At 38.0% G+C, this 27022-nt stretch overlaps 2 protein-coding genes across 7 annotated transcripts in view; both read left to right on the top strand.

The window, feature by feature from the left end:
- The window catches only part of LOC131236731 (putative 12-oxophytodienoate reductase 11), a 56876-nt gene extending 54319 nt beyond the window's left edge, over positions 1-2557 (top strand). For all 5 annotated transcript variants that reach the window (XM_058234122.1, XM_058234124.1, XM_058234121.1 and 2 more), the window contains 2 exons: positions 577-753; positions 1766-2557. In XM_058234122.1, the coding sequence (XP_058090105.1) occupies positions 577-753; positions 1766-2358 (770 nt within the window). In that variant the 3' untranslated portion in view covers positions 2359-2557. The remainder of the gene's footprint in view (positions 1-576; positions 754-1765) is intronic.
- A 15218-nt stretch (positions 2558-17775) lies between these two features.
- On the top strand, positions 17776-25740 carry LOC131236732 (putative 12-oxophytodienoate reductase 11). 2 transcript variants are annotated; one of them, XM_058234125.1, is made up of 5 exons: positions 17780-17975; positions 20513-20653; positions 21830-21960; positions 23681-23857; positions 24899-25740. In XM_058234125.1, exons 1-5 carry the CDS (start codon positions 17917-17919, stop codon positions 25489-25491), a joined length of 1101 nt encoding a protein of 366 aa, XP_058090108.1. In that variant the 5' UTR covers positions 17780-17916; the 3' UTR covers positions 25492-25740. The 2 variants fall into 2 exon arrangements, with proteins under 2 accessions (XP_058090109.1, XP_058090108.1); XM_058234126.1 differs by lacking the exon at positions 20513-20653 and having other exon boundaries at positions 17776-17975.
- Positions 25741-27022: the final 1282 nt, after the last annotated feature.

Genomic DNA, 27022 nt, shown 5'->3' with positions numbered 1-27022 from the left:
GATCCTCAACCTGACCCAACCCATCCAAGTTTCACTCCTAGAAATGATATGCAGAGACCTGCACCAGGAAAGTATGCAGTAGATGTCCGTGGCCCTTAAAATGGATCCTTGATGGTTGGGTCTACTTTTTTTTTTTTTTTTGAACGGTCCTTCATGGGTCTAACGTAAAGCTCTAATCAGCATGAGCTGGGTCATCTTGAGGTTGGTTTGGGCTCAGGTTGATCCTCGACCCAGCCCAACCTTGCCCTGTTGCACTCTAGAAATGATATGCAGAGACCTGCACCTGGAAAGTATGCAGCAGATGTCCATGGGCCCTTAAAATGGATCCTTCTTCTGTGGTTCTCCTTTTTTTTTTTTGGAACGGTCCTTCATGGGTTTACTGCAAAGTGCTAATCAGTGCAGTGAGCACTGGAACCCTTTCATTTCCCTTCAACCAGTGGAAATGTTTGTACCTTTTCTTTCCCATCTTCTTGCTACTCAATCACTGGGTTGATGCTTTTGTTGGTTTAGTAGGACGTAAAGGCCTCCCCCATGTCATTTGCCTTTGGAATAATTTTATCTTCTTCCTTTTTACAGGATTTCAGCCCAATGGGCAAGCTCCCATCTCCTCTACTGACAAGCCATTGACACCTCAGCTTCGTGCCAGTGGTGTCGATGTTGCAGAGTTCTCACCTCCGCGGCGGTTAAGGACAGATGAAATTCCTCAAATCGTCCAGGATTTTAGAGTTGCCGCTAGGAATGCCATAGAGGCAGGTAAAAGGTTCATTTCATCCACAGTGGGAGAAGAGAATTTCAAAATTCCATATTCCGTATCTGTTCATGGTCATATTAAAAAAGTCTATGGAGGATCCCTATGGTATTGTTAAATTGAGTAGTTATGGCATGTTCAATCCAGTGGATGGGACCAAGATCTATAATCATGCAAAACAAACTTTGTCTGATTGGTGCAAGCAAATTGGCCATTAAAACCAAATATGGCTAGCTATCCACATTATCTGGATCAAAGTCCACATGATACTATGGTTATCCAGTTGTTATATGATATTTGCATCATGGCCCATCAACATAGATATCAGATGAACAGTCCCACCTTGCCAGACCATTTTGGCCACTTGTTTTTTGCTGCATCTAGAATAATCGCATTTCGTTTGATCTTTAACGTGTTGTAGTTTCCTTCACATAAGCAGCATAATAAGGTGATGCAGACACTGTTCTAAATGTCAGAAATAAGCTTGCATCCCTTTCATGATTGCTGAAATTTGGACCATGTATGCCTGGCAATGTGTCGTGTCGGCCTGTCACTTGTTACTTATCCAGGTTGGCTGCACTTATCTGGTTGGGAGTTGGGATCAGGCCAGAAAATGTGGCCTGTTAGGTAAACAGGTTGGGCTCAGGCGGATCCCACCTGACCACATATAAGAAGCTTATTAATAGTTATACAGGGGTTTAATCTCCAAACCTGCTTTATCAGTACCATTGGGCCTTACGATGAGGTATGCTAAGGTAAATGGGTTGAGCTGATTGCGTCTTGCACCTAGTAATTTGGCCATGGGTTTAAATTCTAGACCTGTTCGCTAAATAGGTCAAGTTCGGGTCATGGTTTACTTCCTCTGTTTGGTAAATGCGTTGAGCCCGGGCAGACCCTGATGTAACCCAAACCTGACCTCCACCTTTGCCACCACCCGTCCATCAGTTCTCCCATTGTTGTATGATGTGCCCACGTGAGTCTGAATCTTGCCCACATTCTTTCTCTGGATGCATACAGGTTTTGATGGAGTCGAGATACACGGAGCCCACGGCTACCTAATTGATCAGTTCCTGAAAGATCAAGTTAATGACAGAACCGACAAGTATGGTGGAAGCTTAGAGAACCGTTGCCGTTTTGCTCTAGAAGTAGTCGAGGCCGTCGTTGATGAGATTGGAGCTGATAAAGTCGGCATCAGGCTCTCTCCCTTTGCCAATTACAGCGAGTCTGGGGATTCAAACCCAGAAGCCCTCGGCCTTTACATGGCTGAATCACTGAACAAGTATGGAATCCTCTATTGCCACATGGTCGAGCCGAGGATGGTCACATTAGGTGAGAAGTTCGAAACTCCCCACAGTCTTGTACCTATGAGAAAGGCTTTCAAGGGGACTTTCATAGCAGCCGGAGGCTATGGCAGAGAAGATGGGAACAAAACTATTGCTAGCGGTTATGCAGACCTAGTTGCTTATGGCCGCTTGTTCTTGGCTAACCCTGATTTGCCTAGGAGATTTGAGCTTAATGCGCCTCTTAACAAGTACGACAGAAACACTTTCTATTCACTAGATCCGGTTGTGGGGTACACCGACTACCCTTTTCTCGAATCTACAGCCTAGATTTTCATTTATGTGAGATAAAGGAGAGCTGCATTATTGTTTTCCGACATTTCTTCCAGAAGGTTGGATTTAAAGTAAGTTGTGTTTTAGATGATATGATATTTGAGATTGTTTGTTGTACTGTTTCTGTGATGTGATATCGAGAATGTTTGTAATACAGTTTCTGTGAACTTATCTTGTAATACTTTGCATTTGCCTACATTATTCATGTTACATGCAACAATGGAGTCCTTGGAAGTTTTACGGTGTAGATGTTCTCGTTGATGATCTTTGCTAATGAAGATGTGGATGCACAAGGCCATCCATTGCAGAGGATACTGTTATTTCTTCCAATGCACTTCGTTAGAGGATGGTTTGGGTCGATTGTTGGTGAGTTTGGGGATGTTGTTTTGAAATACCCCAGTGCAAAACATTAATCTAATGTCCACATTGGATAAGGAGAGGGAGTGAGAAGTGCTTATAAAGCATTTTCACTCGAACCTTTTAAAAAGTACTACATTGTGTTCAATTCCTCAAGCATGTGCAAGGCCAGCCTTTAGGGAAAATCAGTTAAATGGGTGCGAATGCATGGTACTCATGCGCGGTGGTGTGCGCGGATCCAACAATGATAAGCTTAATCGGATGGGCTTAATCTTGTCAGAGTCACTTGCATAAGACTGCATCCATTTTTGAGAAACATCTCTTGATTTTTGGAGTGCGTCCACATTATGATAACAAGCGGTTTTGTAATGAGCAATTTTACACTTAAGATTGGAAATTTTTAACCCTCCTCTCTGATAACTAAGTATATGAAGGAAGAGTGGTGGTGTTAGGTTTTCTATGGCTTGTGCATGCCGGGGATTAAATATAGGCTAGGTGTTGTATCCTAAGGATAATGCATAAAGAGCCTATTGTATCGGTCAAAACAACTAAGATCACAAACTATCTCAAAGACAATGACTACGTTTGTGTCTCATTCTAGCTAGAAATTTAGATATATGGGCAATTTTCTATTGCTTTTGCAATCATCAAAGAGTGTGAAGTTCTAAATCTTCATTGATTTATTTATGTTTGAGTTTATTTCCCTACATTTGATTCGACAAGTTTGAAGATAGATGGCTCCTATGAGCTTAGGAAACTCCTCGAACTACAATAAGTTGATTCATTTGGAAATTTTCGATGGGCAACATTATAAAAGGTGGAGGAAGAAATGTTCTTCTACCTCACCACTCTTCAAGCGACTTATGCAATAAATTCCTGAAGCTGGATTTGCATGAATTGGAGCTATTTGTTGTCCGTTAGAAGTGGGATAAAGATGATTATCTATGCAAAAATCCCATAGTCGTTGCACTTTCGAATCCACCATATGACGTGTTCTGTAATTATTCTACATCACTAAAATATGGTTTCTTTGAAAAGGAAGTATAAAACATAAGAAAACAGGCTAAAAAAAATACGCAGTTAGTAGGCATACCAAATGGTAGATGACAAGTGTGTAACTTAGCAAACAAACAAATTGAATTTGATAGTTCATTAGATCATATGTGAGGGGATTAAACTAGATAAACTCCTAATGATGGTAGTTATTGAAAAATTATATCCACATTGAAAAGATTTTAAAACACTATTCATCATAAAATTAATGAGTTATCCATAGAAAGCATCTTAATTCATCTTCGTATCGAGGAAGAAGCAAGGATATAGGATAAAAATAACGAATTAAATGATGTTTCGAAAATTAACTTAGTGAACATATCAGACAGAAGAAGTGGGTGTGAAAAAAAATGCAATTAGGGAGCATTTTAAATACTGAATGGTAGATGACAAGTTTGTAATTCAGCAGCCAAACAAATTGAAATTGATAGTTTATTAAATTATCTGTGAAGGGATTAAACTAGATGAATTCCTTCAAGTGGCTGCAATTATCTAAAAATTACCCTAATCTTAAAAAGATTCTAAAACCACCTTTCATCATTCATCTTCATATCGAGGGATAGGCAAAGCTTTAAGATAAAAATGGGTAATCAAATGATGAAGTTTCAAAAATCAAATTGTTGAACGAGAAGAATTAAAATTTTAAGTTTAAGGGAAAACTCAATAACCTAAAACTAACTCAAAACAATCAAAGTAAAAAAAAAAAAAAAAAAAAACCATATCTCAAGTAAATCTAACCGAGGAGCACCACCTATTGTAGTAGTTATCACGGAGGTTAATGTGATCAAATTGAGACCATGAAATGGGTGGTGGATTAACATGGGTGATAATATACATGTGTGTTATGATAGACACTAGTTTAAATCCTACGAAGAGGGTACAACCTACAGTAAGATTCAGATGGGCAACACTGTTACTACAAACGTGGTTGGATAGGGAAATGTGGAATTTATATTTACCGTAGGAAAGGCTATTACATTAGCCATTTTTCTTCATGTTTCGGACATCTACAAGAACTTGGTCTTAGTCTAACTTTGAACATGGAGAAGTTGACATATATTTATGAGTTGATCATTATTACAAAGGATTAGATTTATACAAATCATGAACTTGGTATGTTCAAACTAAATGTTGAATTGAATAAAATTATTTCTACTTACATATTGTATTTGTCTCTTTGTGGTATAGTAGACGTTATATGGATGTCAAATCTATTAGAAATATAACTACTTATGGTGTATTCCCTAGTTTAGAAAACAATGCATTTGAGAAGTATGAATCTTGCTTCCAGTCCAAGGTAAGCAGATTTTTTTTTTTTTCCTAATGTATAAAGAAATTATGAGTTATTAGGATTAAATTACTATGATATATATGATCTTAAAGAAACTCTAATTAGATAAGGTAAAAAATATAGTATTATCATTTCCCATTAATTTATATGTGTATGTATATACTTGATAAAATTTAAAGATAGAGCACTTTCTAAATTCATTATTTTTAAAAATGAAGTAAAAAATCAATTGAAAAGAGTAAAAGTCCTTAAAAGTGAGGTGGTGAATGGACTTTGAAGGATTCTGATAATTTTTGTGAATGTAATAAAATTATTCATGAGGTACTACTCCATATTCTACTCAACATAATGGGCAGTAAAATATTAAAATAAGACTAATTAATATTGTGAATACTATGTTGCTTAGTTTCAATTTCTTTAATTTGCCTCTTATATTTTAAATTCAGTTCTTGCAAATAAATTTAAGATAATCCTAATGCATTGTGGAAAGATAGAAAACCCACTATTAGTTATTGTGGTTTTTAGGGTTGTTTTGCCTATGTTACGTTAATAGATCTTTAAAAAGTTAAATTAGGCATCGGAATATCTTAGTATGTACTTGTAGGGTATTAATGTAATAATTGCTTGCAAATTCCTAGATATTGGTGAAAACATTATAATGGAAGATAAAAGATGTAGAGTTTTATGTAATAATTGCTTTATTTATAGATTAAAAAACAATATGGGTTCCTCTTCTGTAAAAATAGATGAGTTTTCTTACTCGAATCCTATAGGCCTAGAAGAACCTCATTCTAAACCAAAAATCAGAAAAAGTATATGGCTTAGGGTTGTCAATGACCATGGTTTTGATTTTCATGTATTTCTAACCTAACTAGAAGGTAACCCTGTCACATTTGAAGATACTAGGTACTCACATGATGCTATATTTTAGAAAGAAGCAATCACAAATGAGATAAAATCTATTAGAACTAATAACATGTAAAAATTAATTGACCTATCTCTTAAAGAAAAAAAATTTAATATTAAAAAAGAAACATAAGATTGATGAATTAATTGAAAAATATGCGTCTAAGTTAGTAGCTAATAGTTGATCACTTTGATTCATACTCTCCTACTTCTAAGATGATATCCGTTCATATTTTGATTGTCATTACTTTTATTAAGTATTCTAATTCACTAAATGAATGTTAAAACTATATTTTTAAATGGTGAATTAAAATATAAAGGTTTATAGAATCATATCAAAAGTATAAAATATATAAGCTTTTAAGGTTCTCATATGGACTTAAACAATCCTCTAGCTAGTGGTATAAAAAATTCAACTAAGTGATGATGTCTAACAGATTTATGTTCAATGTAAAGTATGCCTTCATTCTAAGGTATTTGAAAACTCTCAGTGGAAGTACATTATTGACATCCTTTGTCGAACTCATATGAATGAATCAAAGTCAATCTCCACTCCTATGACACTATCAACCAAATTATTTGTCACATCTGATGAACCCCTTAATGATAGCACACTATATAAAAGTGCTGTTGGGGCCCTATTATACTTGACACTTACCCAGCTGGACATTGCATATAGTGTAAGCAAAGTTTGTCAATTCATGCATTGGTTCACAATTCACCGGACAACAATTAAGAGAATCTTTTGATATCTAAAAATTACATTAACTTAGAGTCTATAATTTTATCTAAACAACTCTCTTCACTTTTCTTGCCTACTTGGATGCAGAATAGGTCAATTGCCCTAATGATCATAAATCTATTGGAGATTATACTATCTTTATGGACTCTAACCTTATATGTTGGAGTTTCTGTGAATAACAAACTATTGCATGCTCAAGCACAAAAGTTGAGTACTATGTGGTTGCAAGTGCTACAACCAAATTAACTTAGTTGTAATCTCTCCTTGAAGAACTTAGTATCTTTCTCCGAAAGCCACCGATACTTCTGTGATAACATTGGCGTAACATATTTTACAACCAACTCAAATTTTCATGTTCAAACCAAGCATGTTGAAATGGACTTTCACTTTATTCGAGAGAAGGTTTCAAAAGTAGCTTTTGATGTCTGATTTATCTCCACAACGGACGAACTTGTTGATGACCTCACAAGAGTACTGTCAATCATTAGATTTTATGATGTTTGGTTTAAAGTCAATATTCATATTCATGATAGGATATTGGGTTGGATGGGGCCTGTAAAGAGATGAGACAATTCAAAATCAAATATTCAAAACCACCTTCATTTTTATTGTAATGAAATTCTCATCTAAATCATTTTTAGTATGTATTTATAATTTTATCTATATAAAAAAGTCTCTACTCTCTATTAGGGTGTGAGAGAGAATTCACATTCTTATTACTATTTTAGGGTTGTCACCTATTCAGCACCAATAACTCCTCTCTAAAAAAAAAGGTTAGGGCACGTATGCGAACGACTTATGTGTAATCTCATCTTTTTTCTAATTGTACTCTAATGCATTTAGATCTATACACACACACACACACACACACACACACACACACACACACACACATATATATATATATATATATATATATATATATATAACATCATAACTAATTATACATATGGACAACTTGTAGGTATGGGCAATATGTAGGCCGCTCTACTCATCAAGAAGGATGTCAATGGGTCAAGTAAGCCTCGAAGACATTGGATCTTGGCCTTATATGGCTAGGTATGGGTATAACTAAAATGAGCGTGGGTGCATTTGTGATGTTAGTTTGAGCTTGGTTAGTGATTGGGTGGGTTTGCGAGTATGCACATATCCAACTTGTGCTATGATTTTGTGTGTGTGTGTGTGTGTGTGTGTGTGTGTGTAGGGAAATGTAACTATGAGGTCGACCTCATGGGAGCTTCCCAAGATTGAGCCATGTGGCCCCACCATGATGTGTGTTGGAAATCCACACCACCAATCAGATGCACCATTCCTAAAAATAAGGTCAATCCAAGACATAAGTGGGCCACACCATAGAATAGTTTAGGGTTACCCACCCATTGAAAACTTCATGATCAATTATAGGACCACACTGAGATGTGGTTCAAACATCCAGACGATCCATTGTTTGTCCCACTTGGACGAGAGGTCATACCAAGTTTCAATCATATCTAAAACTTGTATTGTTCCCACAAAATGCTTTTAGATGTTTTAGATATGTTTCACATAGTTTTAGATGGTGCGACCCACCTGAGTTCCATATAGGACTGACTTTTGAGATATCCCATAACCTAGAGGGGACCCACCAAATCCATGGTGTGGATGTCTAACACATAACGGCGGCCCCACACGTGTGGATGTCTAACACATACCGTTTAATCCTTACTGTGTGGTCCACTTGAACCTTGGATCTACTTCATTTTTGGGCTTTTATCCTAAAGCGATATGACAAAATAAATAGACAGTGTGGATGAAACCCATACATCACAGTGGGGTTCAGAACCCTTGTCCCTTCCTAAGTTAGGGACACGGTAGTGCCCAATCCATGTATGAGGATTCCGGTCCGACTTGTACTCTGATTTCTAACGGAAGTTGGGTGGGGCTCATTGTGATGTTTTAAAGAAATCCACACCTTCCCGTTTCTCTAAATCATGTTTGGGCATGAGTCCAAAATGAGGCAGATCCAAAATTAAAGTGAACCGCATGATGGAAAATAATGATGATTGAATGTCCACCATTGAAACATTCAGGGGAGAAAAAGTTTTGGATCAAGTTAACATATTTGTATTTTCAATTCATACCATTATAAATAACCTTATGAATGGTGTGAATGGCATATAAACATCATAATAGACTCGAAGGAGGTTTCAAAAGGGAGGTTTCGAGGGTGGATGTTTATGTTAATTTTTATATATGGTTTAACAATATAAAATTCACAGGATATAGGCTTGATGCATTTGAGAAAATGAAGACCAAAGAGTTGTACAAATTAGAGAGTGTACCTTGCACCATTGAATTAGACGATGAAGAAGCTTGATGTTGATGAGCCATCGCTTTCAACGATTTAGGTCTTCTCAACTTTGCACAATGACTAAGATCAACTAACTCTGATCTTCTCTCTCCTTAACTCTCTTTGATGTGTGAATGGAGACGGGAGATCAATTGTAAATGTTGAGTTGGAGAGGGGGACCAGGAGCCTTGAATTTATAGATGATTTGGTTCCAACCCATCAAAGGAACTAAGAAATTACATAACTCTTTATCTTTTCCAATTAATTAGAATATTCAATGCCATTACATAATTCCAAGAGATGGGAATGGGAAAAGTTACTCCTAAGAATGTGAAAAGTCATTCTTGGAATGCGGAGAGACACCCCTTAAAAAATGAAAAGGTGTGGAATATGAAAAGTTATTTTCTAATACAAAGGTTGTGGTCATAAGTGGACCACTCTCTTTATATATTCCAACATTCTCCCACTTGGCCCATATGACCACATCATGAGGGCTTTTCCCTAGATTTGAATTTTATATATATATATATATATATATATATATATATATATATATATATATATATATATATATATATATTGATTTTATAAAAAAATGACTTCTTTTGAATTTGGACATTTGAAAAAATACTTCCAATGGCTCCACACTAGAAATGACATAATACCTTGATTAAATGAAACTACTAATGTGAATCATGGCGGTCATACATCATTTAGCGACATACTCCCTTCCATGTATTACACCACTAGCAATTCACATCTAATCCAGTGCTAAATGAGAAGATTAACAGGCTAAGCATAAGGCCGGTTAAACATAATGGTCCAACAATTATATCTAACTTACATCCACCATAAATGTATATACGTAATGATAAATAAGAATGCATGAAAATATGATTTCATATCAATATTGTCGATTACATCAAGTTAATGACCGAGGTACATCATATCCTAACTAGGCCCATTTCAGCTGCATGACCCTTATAGGTATTTGGCAGTAATCCTTTGGTCATTGGATCCGTAATCATCTAGTTTGTCCTTACATGTTCACTAGACACTAAATGATTTTGAACATTTTCATTGACAAAATTATATTTAACTCCAATATACTCTGCTCGACTAGAACGCTTATCATTTTTGGAGTAACAAACTGCTGTGGTATTATCGCAATAAATTCTCAGTGGCTTCAAAGTGGTGTCGACAACCCGAAGCCCTAAGATGAAGTTCCGCAACCAAATTGCTTGGGTAGTGGCCCAAAGCATGCCACAAACTCCGCTTCCATTGTAGAAGTAGAGACACAAGTCTACTTAACATTTTTCCACGAAATAGCCCCGTTAGCAAGCAAAAAGACATAACCAGATGTGGACTTTCTATTATCAATGCATCCTGCATAATTGGAGTCAGAATATCCAATCACTTCTAACTGATCGGATCCTTTATATGTGAGCATATAATCATTGGTTCCCTATAAGTAGCGCATGACTTTCTTTGTAGCTTTCCAATGATCCATTCCAGGGTCACTTTGATATCTACCTAACATTCCTACAACAAAGCTAATATCGGGCCGAGTGTATGTTTATGCATACATAAGGCTCCCTACAGCAGAAGTATAGCGTATATCTTTCATCTGTGCTCGCTCTACATCGTTCTTTGTTCATTTGTCCTGACCGAATTTGTCTCATTTAACAACAGGCGCATCACCAACTCTACAGTTCTTCATACTGTCTTTCGAGAATCCTATCAATGTAGGCTCTCTGAGATAGTCCAAGCAATCGATGTGATCTTTCTCGATATTTCTCAATGTTGATTATGAAAGTAGCCGCACCCATATCTTTCATTTCAAAATTCTTGGAGAGAAAATTTTTAGTTTCACGTAACATGCTTAGATCATTTGTGAGACCCATATGCTAGCCCATACCGTTCTGTAGGCTTCCGTAGTTCCCCCGGTCGAATTCCGGCAACCTTCGACCTTTATCCGACATTTGCGCGCGATCCTGAGTTGTGTCCTGTATTCCAGAGTCAGCTCGACCAGATTATTGTACCCTTACGACTGCGCCGTCGCCACGTCTCGCGCGCCGATGCGATACCCAAGCCAGGAGATGTGGGCCCGCGATCAGTTCAAGAAAACGCTGCGCGTTTGTAATCTCAAGATCGGAATCTGGCATATGGACATTAGGAGCTGAGAATGGGGTACTACGGAGGCTGTCGGCACCAGATTCGGCAATCGGGATTCCTGTGAATCCGATCTCCAGGTTTGGGGCATGACATCATTACTAGTAAGCAAAATATCATCCACATATAGGACCAGAAAGATAAACTTACTCTCACTGACCTTCAGATATATGCACCGATCTGCAGTGTTTTCTTCAAAATCGAAGGTAACTATTATGTGGTTAAACTTGAGATACCACTGTCTAGAAGCTTGTTTAAGTTCATATATGGATTTCTTTAATTTGCATACTAGTTGTTTATTACCATAATCAAAAAATTCCTCTGGCTGATTCATGTAGACTTCCTCATGTAGGTTCCCATTTAAAAATGTCATTTTCACATCCATCTGATGTAACTCGTGATCATAATAAGCAACTAGTACCAAAATGATTCTGAGTGAATCCTTTATAAATACTGGAGAGAAGGTTTCGTGATAATCAATACCTTCTCTTTGAGTGAATCCCTTGGCAACTAATCTGGCTTTATATCGTTCAACCTTACCCTTTGAGTTGCACTTGATTTTATATATCCATTTACAACCAATTACCTTAAAACTTGTGGGAAATTGAACGAGTTCACAAACTTTGTTGTCGTTCATGGATTTCAACTCATCTTTCATACATCTAGCCACTTATCAGAATCCTTATCACTTATGGCTTGTGAAAATGTTAGTGGATCATTTGCGACTCCTATATCAAATTCAGATTCTTAGAGGTAAACAATATAATCATTCGGAATTGCTGATCTCCTTACTCTATGAGATCTTCTCCGTACTTCTGGTTGAGACATTTCGTTTACCGGTTCTTCAACATTTTCTTCATGGAGTGGTCCATTTTCGAGCTATTGTTCCTCATTGTTATGAACAATGTCCTGGGGAATAACAATATCGTTGTAAGGTACGATTAATGAAATTGATACCCATTTTTCTTCTAATACCACGTTACGTGGTTTATCACTCCCACTATTATCACCATCTTCCAAGAATCTAGAAGTTCGAGTTTCAACGATCTTGGTACTATGGTGAGGACAGTAAAACCTGTAGCCTTTTGATATCTCACAATATTCGATGAAAAAACAACTCACGGTTTTAAGATCAAGTTTCTTTTCTTGTGGATTGTACAATTTAACCTTTGCGAGACAACCCCAAATGTGTAGATGTCTCAAACTAGGTCTCCTTCCTGTCCATAACTCGAAAGGAGTCTTAGGGACAGCCTTACTAGGAACCCAATTTAAGATATACACTGTTGTTTTCAGAACTTCACTCCACATGGATTTAGGCAAAGAGGAATTACTAATCATACTATGCACCATATCCATGAGTGACCAATTACGCCTCTCAGCAACACCATTTTGTTGAGGCATACCCAGTGTCATATATTGAGGAACTATTCCTTTTGATTTGATGAAACTGACAAATGGGCCTTCACTTTGACCCAAGTCAGTATGTCTACCATAATACTCACCACATTTATCTGACCTCATAACTTTAATGTTTCTGTCTAGTTGATTCGTCACTTCGGCCCAAAAATTTGTGAAAGCATTTATGGCCTCTGACTTTTCTTTTAGTAAATAGACATAACTGTATCGTGAATAGTCATCGATAAAGGTGATAAAATATTTATCTCCAGTAATAGAATATAGAAATTGTCCACAAATATCATTATATATTAATTCAAGGAGTTCTTTACTGCGTGTTACACTTTTCTTGTTAATTTTAGGTTGCTTTCCTTTTATACAATCTATACAGATGCCGAAGTCTGTTAAGTCAAGAGTAGCCAGCACCTCTTCCCTCACTAATGTCATAATTCTATCTTTAGATATGTGACCCAAACGTTGGTGCCACAACAATGAGGAAGTATTATTAGGCGGGCCACGTTTCGATCCAATATTCCCATGTAGAGTAAGGAGAGATTCCTCAAATATGGAATCTAAGTTTAATTGATAAAGATCACTATTCAAAAATCTAGTACCAACTAAAATATTATCCATATATAAACTAAGATGATTGTTTGTAAAATGAAAGCTAAAGCCTTCTTTGTCCAATCTAGATAAAGAGATAAGATTTCTTGATATAGATGGTACAAATAAAATATTTTTTAAGTCCAATTGAAAGTCAGTTTTCAAAATGAGTCTACAGGTACCGATTGCTCGTACTTCAGACTCCAACCGGTTTCCCAGATAAACATTCTTCTCTCCATCACTTGGATTTCAGCTTGAAAGGAATCCCTGCATTGAATTTGAAACATTGACAGATGCACCTGAGTCAATCCACCAACTATTTAAAGGAACACCGACAACATTGGTCTGAAAACATACGGAGGTTAAATTATTACCTCTTGATTCGAACCAATTCTTTTGCTTTTGACAATCTTTCTGCAGGTGTCCCTTCTTTTTACAGAAGAAACATCTCACTTTGTTAGAGTCATTGTTATCCTTGGCTGCATCAGGTGTGGGGTTATTCTTCTTCTTTGGTGGACCCCTCTTGCCCTTTTCAAAATTTTCATCTTTTACTTTATTCTCCTGTGATATAAAGTGGACGATATGTTCTCTCTCTTGTCTAAGTCGTGATTCCTCTTGCACACACATGCTTTGTAGTTCATTAAGATTCCATTTATCTTTATTAGTGTTATAATGAATCTTAAATGGTCCAAACTACTGAGGAAGTGAACTTAGAATAAATTGTATAAGGAAAGGCTCATTAACTTTCATATCTAAGACTTCAAGTTGCACTGCTATGTCCGCCATTTTAAGAATGTGCTCTTGCACACCACTCAGCCTATCGTACTTCATAGTTGTTAGCTTTGCCATGAGTGTTCCAGCAAACGATTTGTCCGTCGACACAAAACGTTTTTTCACAAATGTAAGATATTCTTGTGCCTTCATGGACGATGGTATGGATCCACGAATATGTTTTGGCGATCGACATTTTTATATACATAAGACTCAATCGGTTCGATCGCTCCTATTTTTCATATAAAATTTTAGTTTCAGGAGAACTTTTAGCTGTGGGTTGAGTTGGCTCATCAATGCGCAAGGCCAAGTCCAAATCCATAGAGCCTAATGCAAATAAAATTTGCTCATGCCAATCCGAGTAATTAGGTCCAGTAAGCATAGAAATGTTATAAGGAATTAAAGTTGAGGTGAGACCTGTTTGGAAAAAATTACCATGCTCACTTATTACTTAAAATGCGTTGAGATTCATACTAATTCAGTAATTTAGAGTAATTCTAAAAAACGTTTGTAGACTTACTCTGAAGAGCGACTCATTGCATCATTATAATCCCTCCTTTGGGTCGTGCTATTGGTCCACTCAAGGATGAGCAACATCACCCATAGGGCTAAATAATCAATCATGGAGATGGGTTTATACCTTCGGATATTCCAACCCAAATCCAATCAGAATGATTTATTTCATTACCCTATACCAGTTTTGCAATTACTTAAAGATGATCGTACTTTTGGGCTACCAATCCATGATATCTGAATGGAAAAACCGCGATTGCGATGCTATTATTCTTGAAATTATGATTTCAAAGATCAATAATTCCAATTGGATATTCATAAATATTTCTGGTTAGATCACTTTGGTGACTACCAAACTATTCCAAGTTATGAATTTCTAATTAGAGTCAATAACATCTACATAAGTGGCCTAAGAGAAACTTAAGCGATTGTTGGATTATGGTGCCATTAAAGGCCCACTGTATCTATTTTGGCCAAATAACAATGATTTGAGCAAACTACTACATGTTAGCTCAGGAGCCAAAAACATACATGATGGGCCTAATAAGATGATAATCATAATATGAATAATGCCAAAAACATGATTCCATATGATAATATGATGACTATTATATACATGCATATGCATATCAAGGGTGCAAGATTAAGTCATTGAATGTGAGCCCATCAATTCTTTTTAACTGGTGAACCATCATATTTAAGTCATTCGAATATTTTGCGTTGTCGATCGGTGAATCCTAGATGGCATGATTCTACCAATAAACCGCACAATTGCATTAATATTAAAAATTGGCTATCTATCATTATGGTTCAAGAAAATATGCACTTGATATGCAAGAAGGCAATCTTATGTTAGATGACAATCAAATCATCATATGGATAGTTAATAAAGATTGTTTGCCAAATACATCAGTCTGAACCTAAGCTTTGATACTACATGTTAATTTTTATATATGGTTTAACAATAACATAAAATTCACAGGATCTAGACTTGATGCATTTGACAAAATGAAGACCAAAGAGTTGTACAAATTAGAGAGTGTACCTTGCACCATTGAATTAGACAATGAAGAAGCTTGATGTTGATGAGCCATCGCTTTCAACGGTTTAAGTCTTCTCAACTTTGCACAACGACTAAGATCAACTAACTCTGATCTTTTCTCTCCTTAACTCTCCTTGATGCGTGAATGGAGATAGGAGATCAACTGCAAATGTTGAGTTGGAGAGAGGGACCAGGAGCCTTGAATTTATAGATGATTTGATTCCAACCCATCAAAGGAACCAAGTAATTGCATGACTCTTTATCTTCTCCAATTAATCAGAATATTCAATGCCATTACATAATTTCAAGAGATGGAATGGGAAAAGTCACTCCTAAGAATGTAAAAAGTCATTCTTGGAACGTGGAGAGACACCCCTTAAAAAATGAAAAGATGTGGAATATAAAAAGTTATTTTTTAATACAAAGGTTGTGGTCATAAGTGGGCCACTCTCTTTATACATTCCAACAGTTTAATACTTGTCGTTTCCTTTATCACGTGGTTTCACTTGAGTTTTTTTTATGTAAGAAAAATATTAATAGTAGGAGAGAAACAGAAATGAAACCAAAAATCAAAATAAATTTCAAATCAGGCTGTGAAACATGTATTCGCTGTGCCTTGTTTGCTGGTGAATAGATTCCAAGACATGACAAGTCTTAATGGTTTTGCGTGCAACAATTATAAAAAAATCACATAGAAACTTTGGTAAGCAAATTTCCAATTTGGGCAAAATGTGTTTTGCAAATAGATAACCGAATAGTTATTTCTCTAACTGTTTAGAATGGTTATGTACATTCATTTTGAACGAAAGATGCGAATTGACTTAGATCAGTCAAACCAATTGATTGATTGGCTAAACTAACTGTTGTAAGGACAGTTGAAAAGAGCGAATTTGCAAAATACATCTTCAAACTATGTACTGCTCAGCCAATGAAGGAACCTGAACAAGACTTGCTCATGTGTAAGTGCCAACGATTTACATCCATTTTCAATGTTGTAACATGAACTAATGGAAAGCCGCCACATGTTGACATTATAATTTTAGTACTCATAGAAATCATGCTTGCATCCGAAGATAGATTCGTTTGATCTTTGTTTGGTGATACGCATTCCGTTATTAATGCAATGACACGGACCCTTACGCATGCCTTCAAGGGGAATGAACTATTGCATGCCACATGGCCACAATTAGCGAGCCAATTCAGATAAGGTGCCCGACACGATTATGAAGACCTACTAAGAGAATGAATCTTATCATGGATCTAACTATGATACACTCGGTAAAGTTGTCTTTAGGGGTGTACATCGAGTCTAGCTGGCCTCAGCTCGACTTGGCTCGAACACTGGCTGACCTCAACTTGGCTCAGTCCTTGAGCTTGATTGGCCAGCTCGGTTCCGTTCGGTCAGTAGCTTGGGCCAGGTTCGTCATTGAGGCATTTCCACGTACACCTGAACTACAACTTCCTTGCTTGCCCGTGCAAACAAAACTGTCTTATATGTGAACTTGCTGGTTTGATCCAGATCCTTATTTTAGGCATGAGCTCAAATTAAATCATATTTAAAACTTACGTGGACCACACCATGGGAAATAGTCCGTATTAAACATGTACCAATAATGACAAATAAACATCATTGTAGCCCTAAAAAGGTTTTATTGTTCCACTGTTTCTTACAGTGCGGTCCACTTTAACTTTGGATGTGCTTCATTTTACTGTCAGGCTGGTACGATGTTTTTACAAATCATTTTACTACGTCAGAAAAAAAACATAAATAAATAAATCAGCAGATTAGATGGACCAAACCATAGGAAACAGATAATTGACCGTTAAAAACTTTTTTGGGGCACAAAAGTTTTGGATTAAGTTGATATTTGTGTTGTCGGGCCCTAATAAGTTTTCAACGGTGGGCATTCAATCGCCACTGTTTCAATGGTGGGCATTCAATCACCACCGTTTCCTTGCGTTTGGCTGGTAACTTAAAATGATTTGGAAAAGTGGACGGTGTGGATATAAGACACATCAAGCGGCCCCTCAGACAGGGATCCACCGACCTCGGTGGATACAGGTATCAAAGAAGCCGCGTCCTAAACTGAGCTGAAAAAACGGATGGACGGCATGGATAAAATAAAAATACATCACGGTGGCCCACAGAGTCCTTACGTAGTGTTGACGTCACGACGGACGTTATCAGTATGTCTTTCACGGTTCTTCCGTTGTTGAAAATGGACTCGGGCGGCTTGTTCTTTCACGCTTCTAACCGCCTTGACATCTTTCGATAGGGAGCGCTCTATATAAATGTCTCTCCAGGGAATGGGCAGGGGCATTGAAACATTTCAGTGTGGGAAAACACCCAAGGAAGAAAAAAGCTCCTTGTAAGAAAGAAGATGTCTCAAATTCCTCTCCTAACTCCTTACAAGATGGGAAAATTCCTTCTTTCTCACAGGTCTCTTTCTAATCCAATTCCTGCATTTTCATTTCTTTATTTCCAAATCAACTTCAGATTTTGGATTGAATCTCTTTCTTTCTTTTGAAATCTTTGCTGCTTCTCCTTTCAATCTCGATGCAGGATTTTTTCTTCTTCTTTTCAGTCTGTTTGTACTTATTACTTGTAGCTTGAATTTCGTAGAATGCTTGTTTGTTTTTCTTCTCTCTCTCTTTTTTAAAAATAAAAAAATAAAAAAAGTAAAGATAGATTGACGCCGGCAGCGAAGGTCGCTGGAGGAATCGAGCACACTGAAATCATCCCTCCTCTTCCACCCAGAGAACGGATGATTTTCGACGGGAGAGTGACAGGGGCTCTCATTTGTAGTGTGTTGGGTTTGGCGGTAGCACGGAATCTGTCGCCCACACGCCTCCCTTCCCGGAAGGGAGAGAGAGACATTGCTCTGTTTGATTCCTTCACGCGTATGGTGCTCCGATGGGGTATTATGTACTGTGTACGCTCCACACACTTGTGGGCCCCACCTGAAGCTCATCATGTGATCCAAACCGTCCATACCTATGCTGCTTCACTGATGAAAATTAGGCGACTTGGATTGTCCGATCTCTGTTCTGTACGGTTGATTATCAGCTGGGGCCCACCATGTATGGGCCGGCCAAGGGCAATTTATCGTTTATGCCCAACGATTGTTTGTTGCTAGGCCGGCCTAAGGTGGTTGACCTCGTCTATGCAGACTGCCACTTTATCGTTTAAATGAGATTTTTGCTTAACTAGCCTCTAACTAAAATAAATGAAACTGCTTTCATCTTTTTGGCTTTGATTTGCATGTTCTTCAATGACAAGATTTTTTACTTTTATTTTGGAAGCAAGCAAAAAACTCTTATTTCTGATTTCTATATTCGATTTGGTGAATATCTGTTGATTTTCCTTGCCATGATTTTGTCCTTTTTCACTTGAGGACAGTGGAATTCTACAGACTAAAACTCAGCCTCAGAACATGATTCGCTAGAGGACTAAAACTGTAACAACCTGCCTTAAAAGGCTCATTTGGGTGTGTGGGGGGAGGCTTGTTCTCTTCTCTAGGAAAATGAGTCAACTCAGTTTTGGGCGAGTTTTGGTTCCATGGAAGAAGCATTGAACCTGGAAAATAGCCTGCTCAAATCTTTTTGGGTTTTGTTTACTACTTGTTCTCAGAGTGAGAAGGCTTTGAATTTTCAAATCTAGGGTTATACTATATACAATGATTGGGTGGAGAGTTTGTTCATTATACTTGTTTATTTATTTTATTATTATTATTTTTTTTTTTTCAGTTTTTACAAGGGGGTGCACTTGGTTTAGTAATCAGAGCTGTTGATATGATTGGATCTGCTTTGGATGGCTGATGAGCCAAACATCTCTCTGATGTGAAAATCGAAACCCTTTGTATGCTTGCAGAAATCATCTGCTAAGAAAGAAAATGTAGCAACAGTCCACAGTCAACCCAAACAAGGCCAGAGATCGATGGATAGTATCTTTTAATCTTGGGGATTTTCAGTGCATGGACCATCCATATTGAGACCCATCATCGTATAATTGGATCATTAAAGCATGGGCCTCACATGTGCAAACTGAAAACCCAAGCTCACAATACAAACTCTTGGCCCAGGCATTTTCCTTGTTCGCCACCATCCTTCTTGTTGTCATGACTTTCTCCAAGCTTTTTGAGGTTGCCTTTGATCTTTTCCTTGTTCTTATGAGAGAGAGAGAGAGAGAGAGAGAGAGAGAGAGTTAAATCGGTTAGTTGAAATTTCCAAACGATTGAAGAGATCAGTGGAGAAATTAATCCCTCGAGTTCCCAAGAAACTATGGAAACTTCACATGGAACACCGAAGCTTGTCTATTTGAATAACTTTCAATAATCAATTTCTTGTTCTGGGTAAAGATACACTTGATTCTTGTATCGGCTGATGCTCTCATGCCATTAGGATAAGAGTATCAAAGGACCTCTTGTTTTCTTCTCCTCTAAAATTTTAAAGGACTTTGATGTTTTAAGGTTATCTTTTTTCTTCAGAACTTTTGTCTCCTCTTGTGGACCACCACATAAAGTTGTTCACATTATAAGCATTTTTTTCTCCTTAAAAAATAAAAATTAAAAAATTAAAAAATTAAAAAAAAATTAAAAAAAAAAAAAACTTAAAGAATGTATGTGGTACCCAAACTATGAGTTCTAGATGGTTCTTCAGAGGTCAAAAGAAAATATGAGCAGCAGTCCACTTCCACTGGGAAAAGGCCAATCAGTCAGACATGAATTGGCTATCATGTTATATTGGGCTTGTCTAGACGATGGACGCTACGGAATTAATCGTTTAGATCTCTTACATGTGTATCAGGTGTATGGCTGTAGACTGAGGGGCAACCCATGTTGCGAGACACGAATGTAGCCCTTATTTTTACTGTTTTTTCTTGTGAGAAGGTGAGGATGGATAAAAGGAAATGTAACTACCTAACTTGTTCAGGAATCAGTAATGCCTAACCCAAGAAACTGTATTTTTTTTTTTCAGAGTAGTTTTGGCACCATTGACGAGGCAAAGATCTTATGGAAATGTCCCTCAACCACATGCCATCTTGTATTACTCTCAAAGAACCAGCAAAGGGGGCCTTTTAATAGCTGAAGCCACTGGTATATCTGACACAGCTCAAGGGTAGAACTCAAAGTTGCAACTTATCTCTTCTTCTTTTTTTTGGTTCTTTTTGTTTCTGTCTTTGTTTTTAGTTTACTAAGAGGCAATAATCTTTTGTATATACCATATCACCAGATTATGTACATAAACCGCCTCTACCATCTGACCAGTGCACATACTTGTCAATTAATGGATGGCCCCGAAAATAACATCAATTCAATATCCAAACCATCATATCAATGGATTCATTTTGTGGGTTGTCATCCTTAACTTCTGATGATTCTCCAAAGCAGGCTGGTGATCAGACTGTTGAGAGCATCTAAGTGGTCTCATTTAGACTTTGTCAACAAATTGGTGGTCCATTGATTTGCATGATCTAGATTCATGAGCATGTGCAATGGTTGGACAGTGGGGATGGTTTACACATGGAGGTTCATGTGTGTTTTATGCTTTACACAGGAATAACTAAGTCTCTGTTTGGATGCGGCATTGGATTGAGTTTCCTTAATTAGTTCAATAATGTGGAAATAGCCAAATTATGGTCACATCCTCATTATTCATATATAAGGACTGGGCTTCAAACTGCAATCACATTACTTTCAATTAGGACTTGAAAGGAATGTACCATGATTATTTTTCAGAGATGGCACTAGAAAATACCATTATATTTCAGCCTCCAAAATAAAAAGAAAAAAAATACTGTTACATTAGCTCATGATTAAACTGAGTTTTCACAATTCAACTCACGTGGAACTACTGAGTCATGATGCATCAGAACTAGAAAATTATCCTAAGCTGCCATTTTGGGCAAGTGGGGCACATGGTTCATTGATTTCGTTGGATCCATTGCAAGTGGGAGATGAGCCAAAGTTCTGCCAGATTAGATTGGAAGATACCATTGGCTATCTTCTGAACCATTGCTGTCTTTTTTCTTAAGCTTCTATTTGTAGGCAACTCATCAAAATTATACGGAACATCTAATCTGGCAGATTTTGAGGAATCCCCTGTAATGGTATTGACCATAAGATCAATGGTTTGAATAACCGAAACATGGGTCCCATTAAATATATAATGGTGAATTAGGTCACTATTGACATCGTTTTGATGCACTGGGGCTTTATAGTTTCTCCCAAACTTGTGCAGCCATATGCAATTTGTTTTTCTGATGTCTATGTATTTTTCTTCCCTATCTTGAAGGTACCCCGAGACACCTGGAATTTGGACAAAAGAGCAGGTGGAAGCCTGGAAACCTATTGTGGATGCTGTTCATGAGAAGGGTGGTGTTTTCTTTTGCCAAATTTGGCATGTGGGGAGGGTTTCTAATTACGGTGTGTTTCAGTTTTTTTTTTTTAACTTCTTTATCATCTTTTTTTCCTTTAATTTCCATGACATATAACCCGAAACTAGCCAAAGGATTACTACAGAAACTAGTGACTGTGTGCCTGTGCATGTGTGTGTATTTTTGGCAATGAACTTGGGAAAAGACTTTGCTTGATGGGCTTTTCATTGTGTTTGTACCATTAGTTGAACTATGGAAATGATTGGAGCTGCAGCTTGGGATCCAGTCAACCCGAACCAGACTCACCCAACCCAAGTTTGGGTTGGGTTGGGTCAGGTTGTCAGGGTCTTCGGGTTGGATGATTCCAACCCTATTGGAAATTAGTTTGGGTTACATCGGGGTCCTTACTCTTACTCCGGTGGTAGACTCCTAGGAGTTTCAACATGTGGTTGAGGGTTCGAGTACCCATAGGTGGTGAAATCCCACCATGGCGTGAGTGTGTGTGCGTGTGTAAAAAAAAAAAAAAAAATGTATTTGGGTCGGTTTGTTTTGGGTCTGTCAAACTGACAATCACTACTATTGGTGGAGAAAATTCCATGTATCGCAATGTCCCATTGGAGGGAATTCATACAAGAGAATACAGTATTCTACCTAAAATAAGAGATAATAAAATATCCTAATGATATTACACAATATTTTTTACAAAATGCATCTTTATCTCTACACTCCCCTATAAATTGATGTTGGTTAAGCAACATTAGTTTGTCTACTATATAATCACGGCGATCGCAAGATATGGCTTTATAAATATATAGCAAGCTGTTCTTAAGAGGTCACATGAGGAAGGATGACTGTTTGGGAGAAGAGTTTCCGCTTTGATACCATGTCAAACTAAAAATGGCTACTAAGCTTAAGAGATAATTGCGGAGAAAATTCCATTTATTGTAATTCCCCAATAGGGGGATTTACACCAGAATATAATAGTATTGCTGCCTATAATAAGAGATCATGAAAGATCCTAATGTTATTACACAGTAACATGTACTTAATGCATCTTTATCTCCGCAGGGTTGAGTCGCATTGGGTCAGTCTGGGTTGATTATAGATGAATGCGGGTTGGGGACCTGAGGTTGGAATCCTGGTCGGAGTTACGTTGGGTCCTCTTGAGGCCAGGTTAGGCTCTGGTTGATCCTCAACCTGACCCAACCCACCCAAGTTGCACCCCTAGAAATGATATGCAGAGACCTACTGCACTAGGAAAGTTTGTAGCAGATGTCCGTGGCCCTTAAAATGGATCCTTTGGTTGGGTCTACTTTTTTTTTTTTTTTCTGAATGGTCCTTCATGGGTCTAATGTAAAGCTCTAATCAGTACGAGCTGGGTCATCTTCAGGTTGGCTTGGGCTCAGGTTGATCCTCGACCCAACCCAACCTTGCCTTGTTGCACTCTAGAAATGATATGCAGAGACCTGCACCTGGAAAGTATGCGGCAGATGTCCATGGGCCCTTAAAATGGATCCTTCTTCTGTGGGTCTCCCTTTTTTTTTTTTTTTGAACGGTCCTTATGTGTCTACTGTAAAGCGCTAATCAGCAGATTGAGCTCTGGAACCCTTTTGTTTCTCTTCAACCAGTGGAAATGTTTTTATTTTGTGTATTTCTCATCTTCTTGCTACTCAATCATTGGGTTGATGCTTTTGTTGGTTTAGTAGGACATGAAGGCCTACCCCATCTCATTTGTCTTTGAAGTAATTTGATCTAATTCCTGTTTACAGGATTTCAGCCCAACGGGCAAGCTCCCATCTCCTCTACTGACAAGCCACTGACACCTCAGCTTCGTGCCAGTGGTGTCGATGTTGCAGAGTTCTCACCTCCGCGGCGGTTAAGGACAGATGAAATTCCTCAAGTCGTCCACGATTTTAGAGTTGCTGCTAGGAATGCCATCGAGGCAGGTAAGAGGTTCATTTCATCCACAGTGGGAGAAGAGAATTTCAAAATTCTAGATTCAGTTTCTGTTTATAGCCGCATGAAAAAAGTTTATGAATGATCTGTATAGTATTGTTTAATTAATGACTTATGGCATGTTCAATCCAGTGGATGCGACAGAGCTATATAACCATGCAAAACAAACTTTGCCTGATTGGTGCAAACAAATTGGCCATTAAAAACAAATATGGCTGGCCATCCACATTCAATGGATCAAAGTCGACATGGTGCTTTACTGTTATCTGGTTGTTATATGATATTTGCATCATGGCCCAAAAAAATAGATATCAGATGAACAGTCCCGCCTTGCCAGACCATTTTGGCCACTTGTTTTTTGCTGCATCTAGAATAATCGCATTTCGTTTGATCTTTAACGTGTTGTAGTTTCCTCTACATGAGCAGCATAGTAATGTGACTGCAGACATTGTTCTAAATATCAGAAATAAGCTTGCATCCCTTTCATGATTGCTGAAATTTGGACCATGTATGGCTGGCAAAGTGTCATGTCGGCCTGTTCACTTGTTTCTTATACAGGTCGGCTGCACTTATCTGGTCGGGAGTTGGGATCAGGCCTGAAAATGTGGCCTGTTAGGTAAACAGGTTGGGCTCAGGCAGATCCCACCTGACCACATATAAGAAGCTTATTAATAGTTATACAGGGGTTTAATCTCCAAACCTGCTTTATCAGTACCATTGGGCCTTACAATGAGGTATGCTAAGGTAAATGGGTTGAGCTGATTGCGTCTTGCACCTAGTAATTTGGCCATGGGTTTAAATTCTAGACCCGTTCGCTAAATAGGTCAAGTTTGGGTCATGGTTTATAGGTTGCAGTTGGGTCAAGGTTTACTTCCTCTGTTTGGTAAATGCGCTGAGCCCGGGCAGACCCTGATGTAACCCAAACCTGACCTCCACCTTTGCCACCACCCGTCCATCAGTTCTCCCATTGTTGTATGATGTGCCCACGTGAGTCTGAATCTTGCCCACATTCTTTCTGTGGATGCATACAGGTTTTGATGGAGTCGAGATACATGGAGCCCACGGCTACCTAATTGATCAGTTCCTGAAAGATCAAGTTAATGACAGAACCGACAAGTATGGTGGAAGCTTAGAGAACCGTTGCCGTTTTGCTCTAGAAGTAGTTGAGGCCGTTGTTGATGAGATTGGAGCTGATAAAGTCGGCATCAGGCTCTCTCCCTTTGCCAATTACAGCGAGTCTGGGGATTCAAACCCAGAAGCCCTCGGCCTTTACATGGCTGAATCACTAAACAAGTATGGAATCCTCTATTGCCACATGGTCGAGCCGAGGATGGTCACAGTAGGTGAGAAGTTCGAAACTCCCCACAGTCTCGGACCTATGAGAAAGGCTTTCAAGGGGACTTTCATAGCAGCCGGAGGCTATGGCAGAGAAGATGGGAACAAAACTATTGCTAGCTCTTATGCAGACCTAGTTGCTTATGGCCGCTTGTTCTTGGCTAACCCTGATTTGCCTAGGAGATTTGAGCTTAATGCGCCTCTTAACAAATACGATAGAAACACTTTCTATTCACTAGATCCGGTTGTGGGGTACACCGACTACCCTTTTCTTGAATCTACAGCCTAGATTTTCATTTATGTGAGATAAAGGAGAGCTGCATTATTGTTTTCCAACATTTCTTCCAGAAGGTTGGATTTAAAGTAGTTGTGTTTTAGATGATATGATGTTCGAGATTGTTTGTATTAATGTTTCTGTGATATGATATTGGGGTCGTATGTAATACAGTTTCTGTGAACTTATCTTATAATACTTTGCATTTGCCTATATGATTCATGTTACATGCAACAATGAAATCCTTAGCAGTTTTATGGTGCAGATCTTTTTTATTGTCTTCGCTAATAAAGATGTGGATGTGCAAGGCCATCCATTGCAGATGATACTGTTATTTCTTCGATTGCACTTGGTTAGAGGATGGTTTGGATCAATTGTTAGTGACTTTGGGGGTGTTGTTTTGAAATACCTCAATGCAAAACATTAATCTTAATCTCCACATCGGATGAGGAGAGGGAGTGAGAAGTGCTTATAAAGCATTTTCACTCAAACCTTTTAAAAAGTGCTACATTGTGTTCAATTCCTCACACGTGTGCAAGGCTAGCCTTTAGGGAAAATCAGTTAACTGGGTGCGAATGCACGATACTCATGCGTTGTGGTGTGCGCGGATCCAACTACATTATGGTAACAAGCGGTTTTATGCATCTTAAGATTTGTAATGAGCAATTTTACACTTAAGATAGGAAATTTCTCTCCCTCTAGGGTTAACACAACGAAAAAAAAGAAAAAACTCCTCTTTTACAATAAATCCTTTCCATCCTTTCTGATAACTAAGTATATGAAGGAAGAGCGGTGGTGTTGGGTTTTCTACGGCTTGTGCATGCCGTGGATGAAATATAGGCCAGGCGTTGTATCCTAAGGATAATGCGTCTGGGTTTTCTGCGGCTTATGTATGCCGGGGATGAAATATAGGCTAGGCGTTGTATCCTAAGGATAATGCGTCAAGAGTCTACTGTAACAGTCAAAGCAACTAAGGGCACAAACTATCTCAAAGTCAATGACTACGTTTATGCCTCGTTCTAGCAAGAAATTTAGATACATGGGCAATTTTCTATTGCTTTTGCAATCATCAACGAGTGTGAAGTTCTAAATCTTCGTTGATTTATTTCTGTTTGAGTATATTCCCCTACATCTGATTCAACAAGTTTGAAGATAGATGGCTCCAATGAGCTCGCGGAACTCCTCAAACTACAGTAAGTTGATTCATTTGGAAACTTTCGATGGGCAACATCATAAAAGGTGGAGGAAGAAATGTTCTTCTACCTCACCACGCTTCAAGCGACTTATGCAATAAATTCCCAAAGCCGGATTTGCATGAATTAGAGCTATTTGTTGTCCGTTAGAAGTGGGATAAAGATGATTATCTATGCAAAAATCTCATAGTTGTTGCACTTTCGAATTAACCATATGATGCAGGACAATTAACCACTTACTCTAAAAGCTCGAACTATTAAGGCATGATGAATTAATCTCTTTATCTCATATCTCAGGCTCCACATCTCATGGGTTAGGACCTTGGCCGAACCCCCCTTGTGGGCCCCAAATC

Source organism: Magnolia sinica, chromosome 2 (genome assembly GCF_029962835.1).
Source record: "Magnolia sinica isolate HGM2019 chromosome 2, MsV1, whole genome shotgun sequence".
In the NCBI taxonomy this organism is placed as follows: Eukaryota; Viridiplantae; Streptophyta; class Magnoliopsida; order Magnoliales; family Magnoliaceae; genus Magnolia; species Magnolia sinica.
The sequence above is the reverse complement of the archived record's forward strand: the minus strand, read 5'-3'. Positions and strand labels throughout refer to the sequence as shown.

What these genes read in the sequence shown, in the direction of transcription:
- LOC131236732 (XM_058234125.1), top strand. Translation starts at nt 17,917, where the DNA reads ATGTCTCAAATTCCTCTCCTAACTCCTTACAAGATGGGAAAATTCCTT. An exon ending in GGGGAGGGTTTCTAATTACG is followed by an intron (nt 21,961 to 23,680) that starts GTGTGTTTCAGT and finishes TCCTGTTTACAG; the next exon opens with GATTTCAGCCCAACGGGCAA. An exon ending in TAGGAATGCCATCGAGGCAG is followed by an intron (nt 23,858 to 24,898) that starts GTAAGAGGTTCA and finishes GGATGCATACAG; the next exon opens with GTTTTGATGGAGTCGAGATA.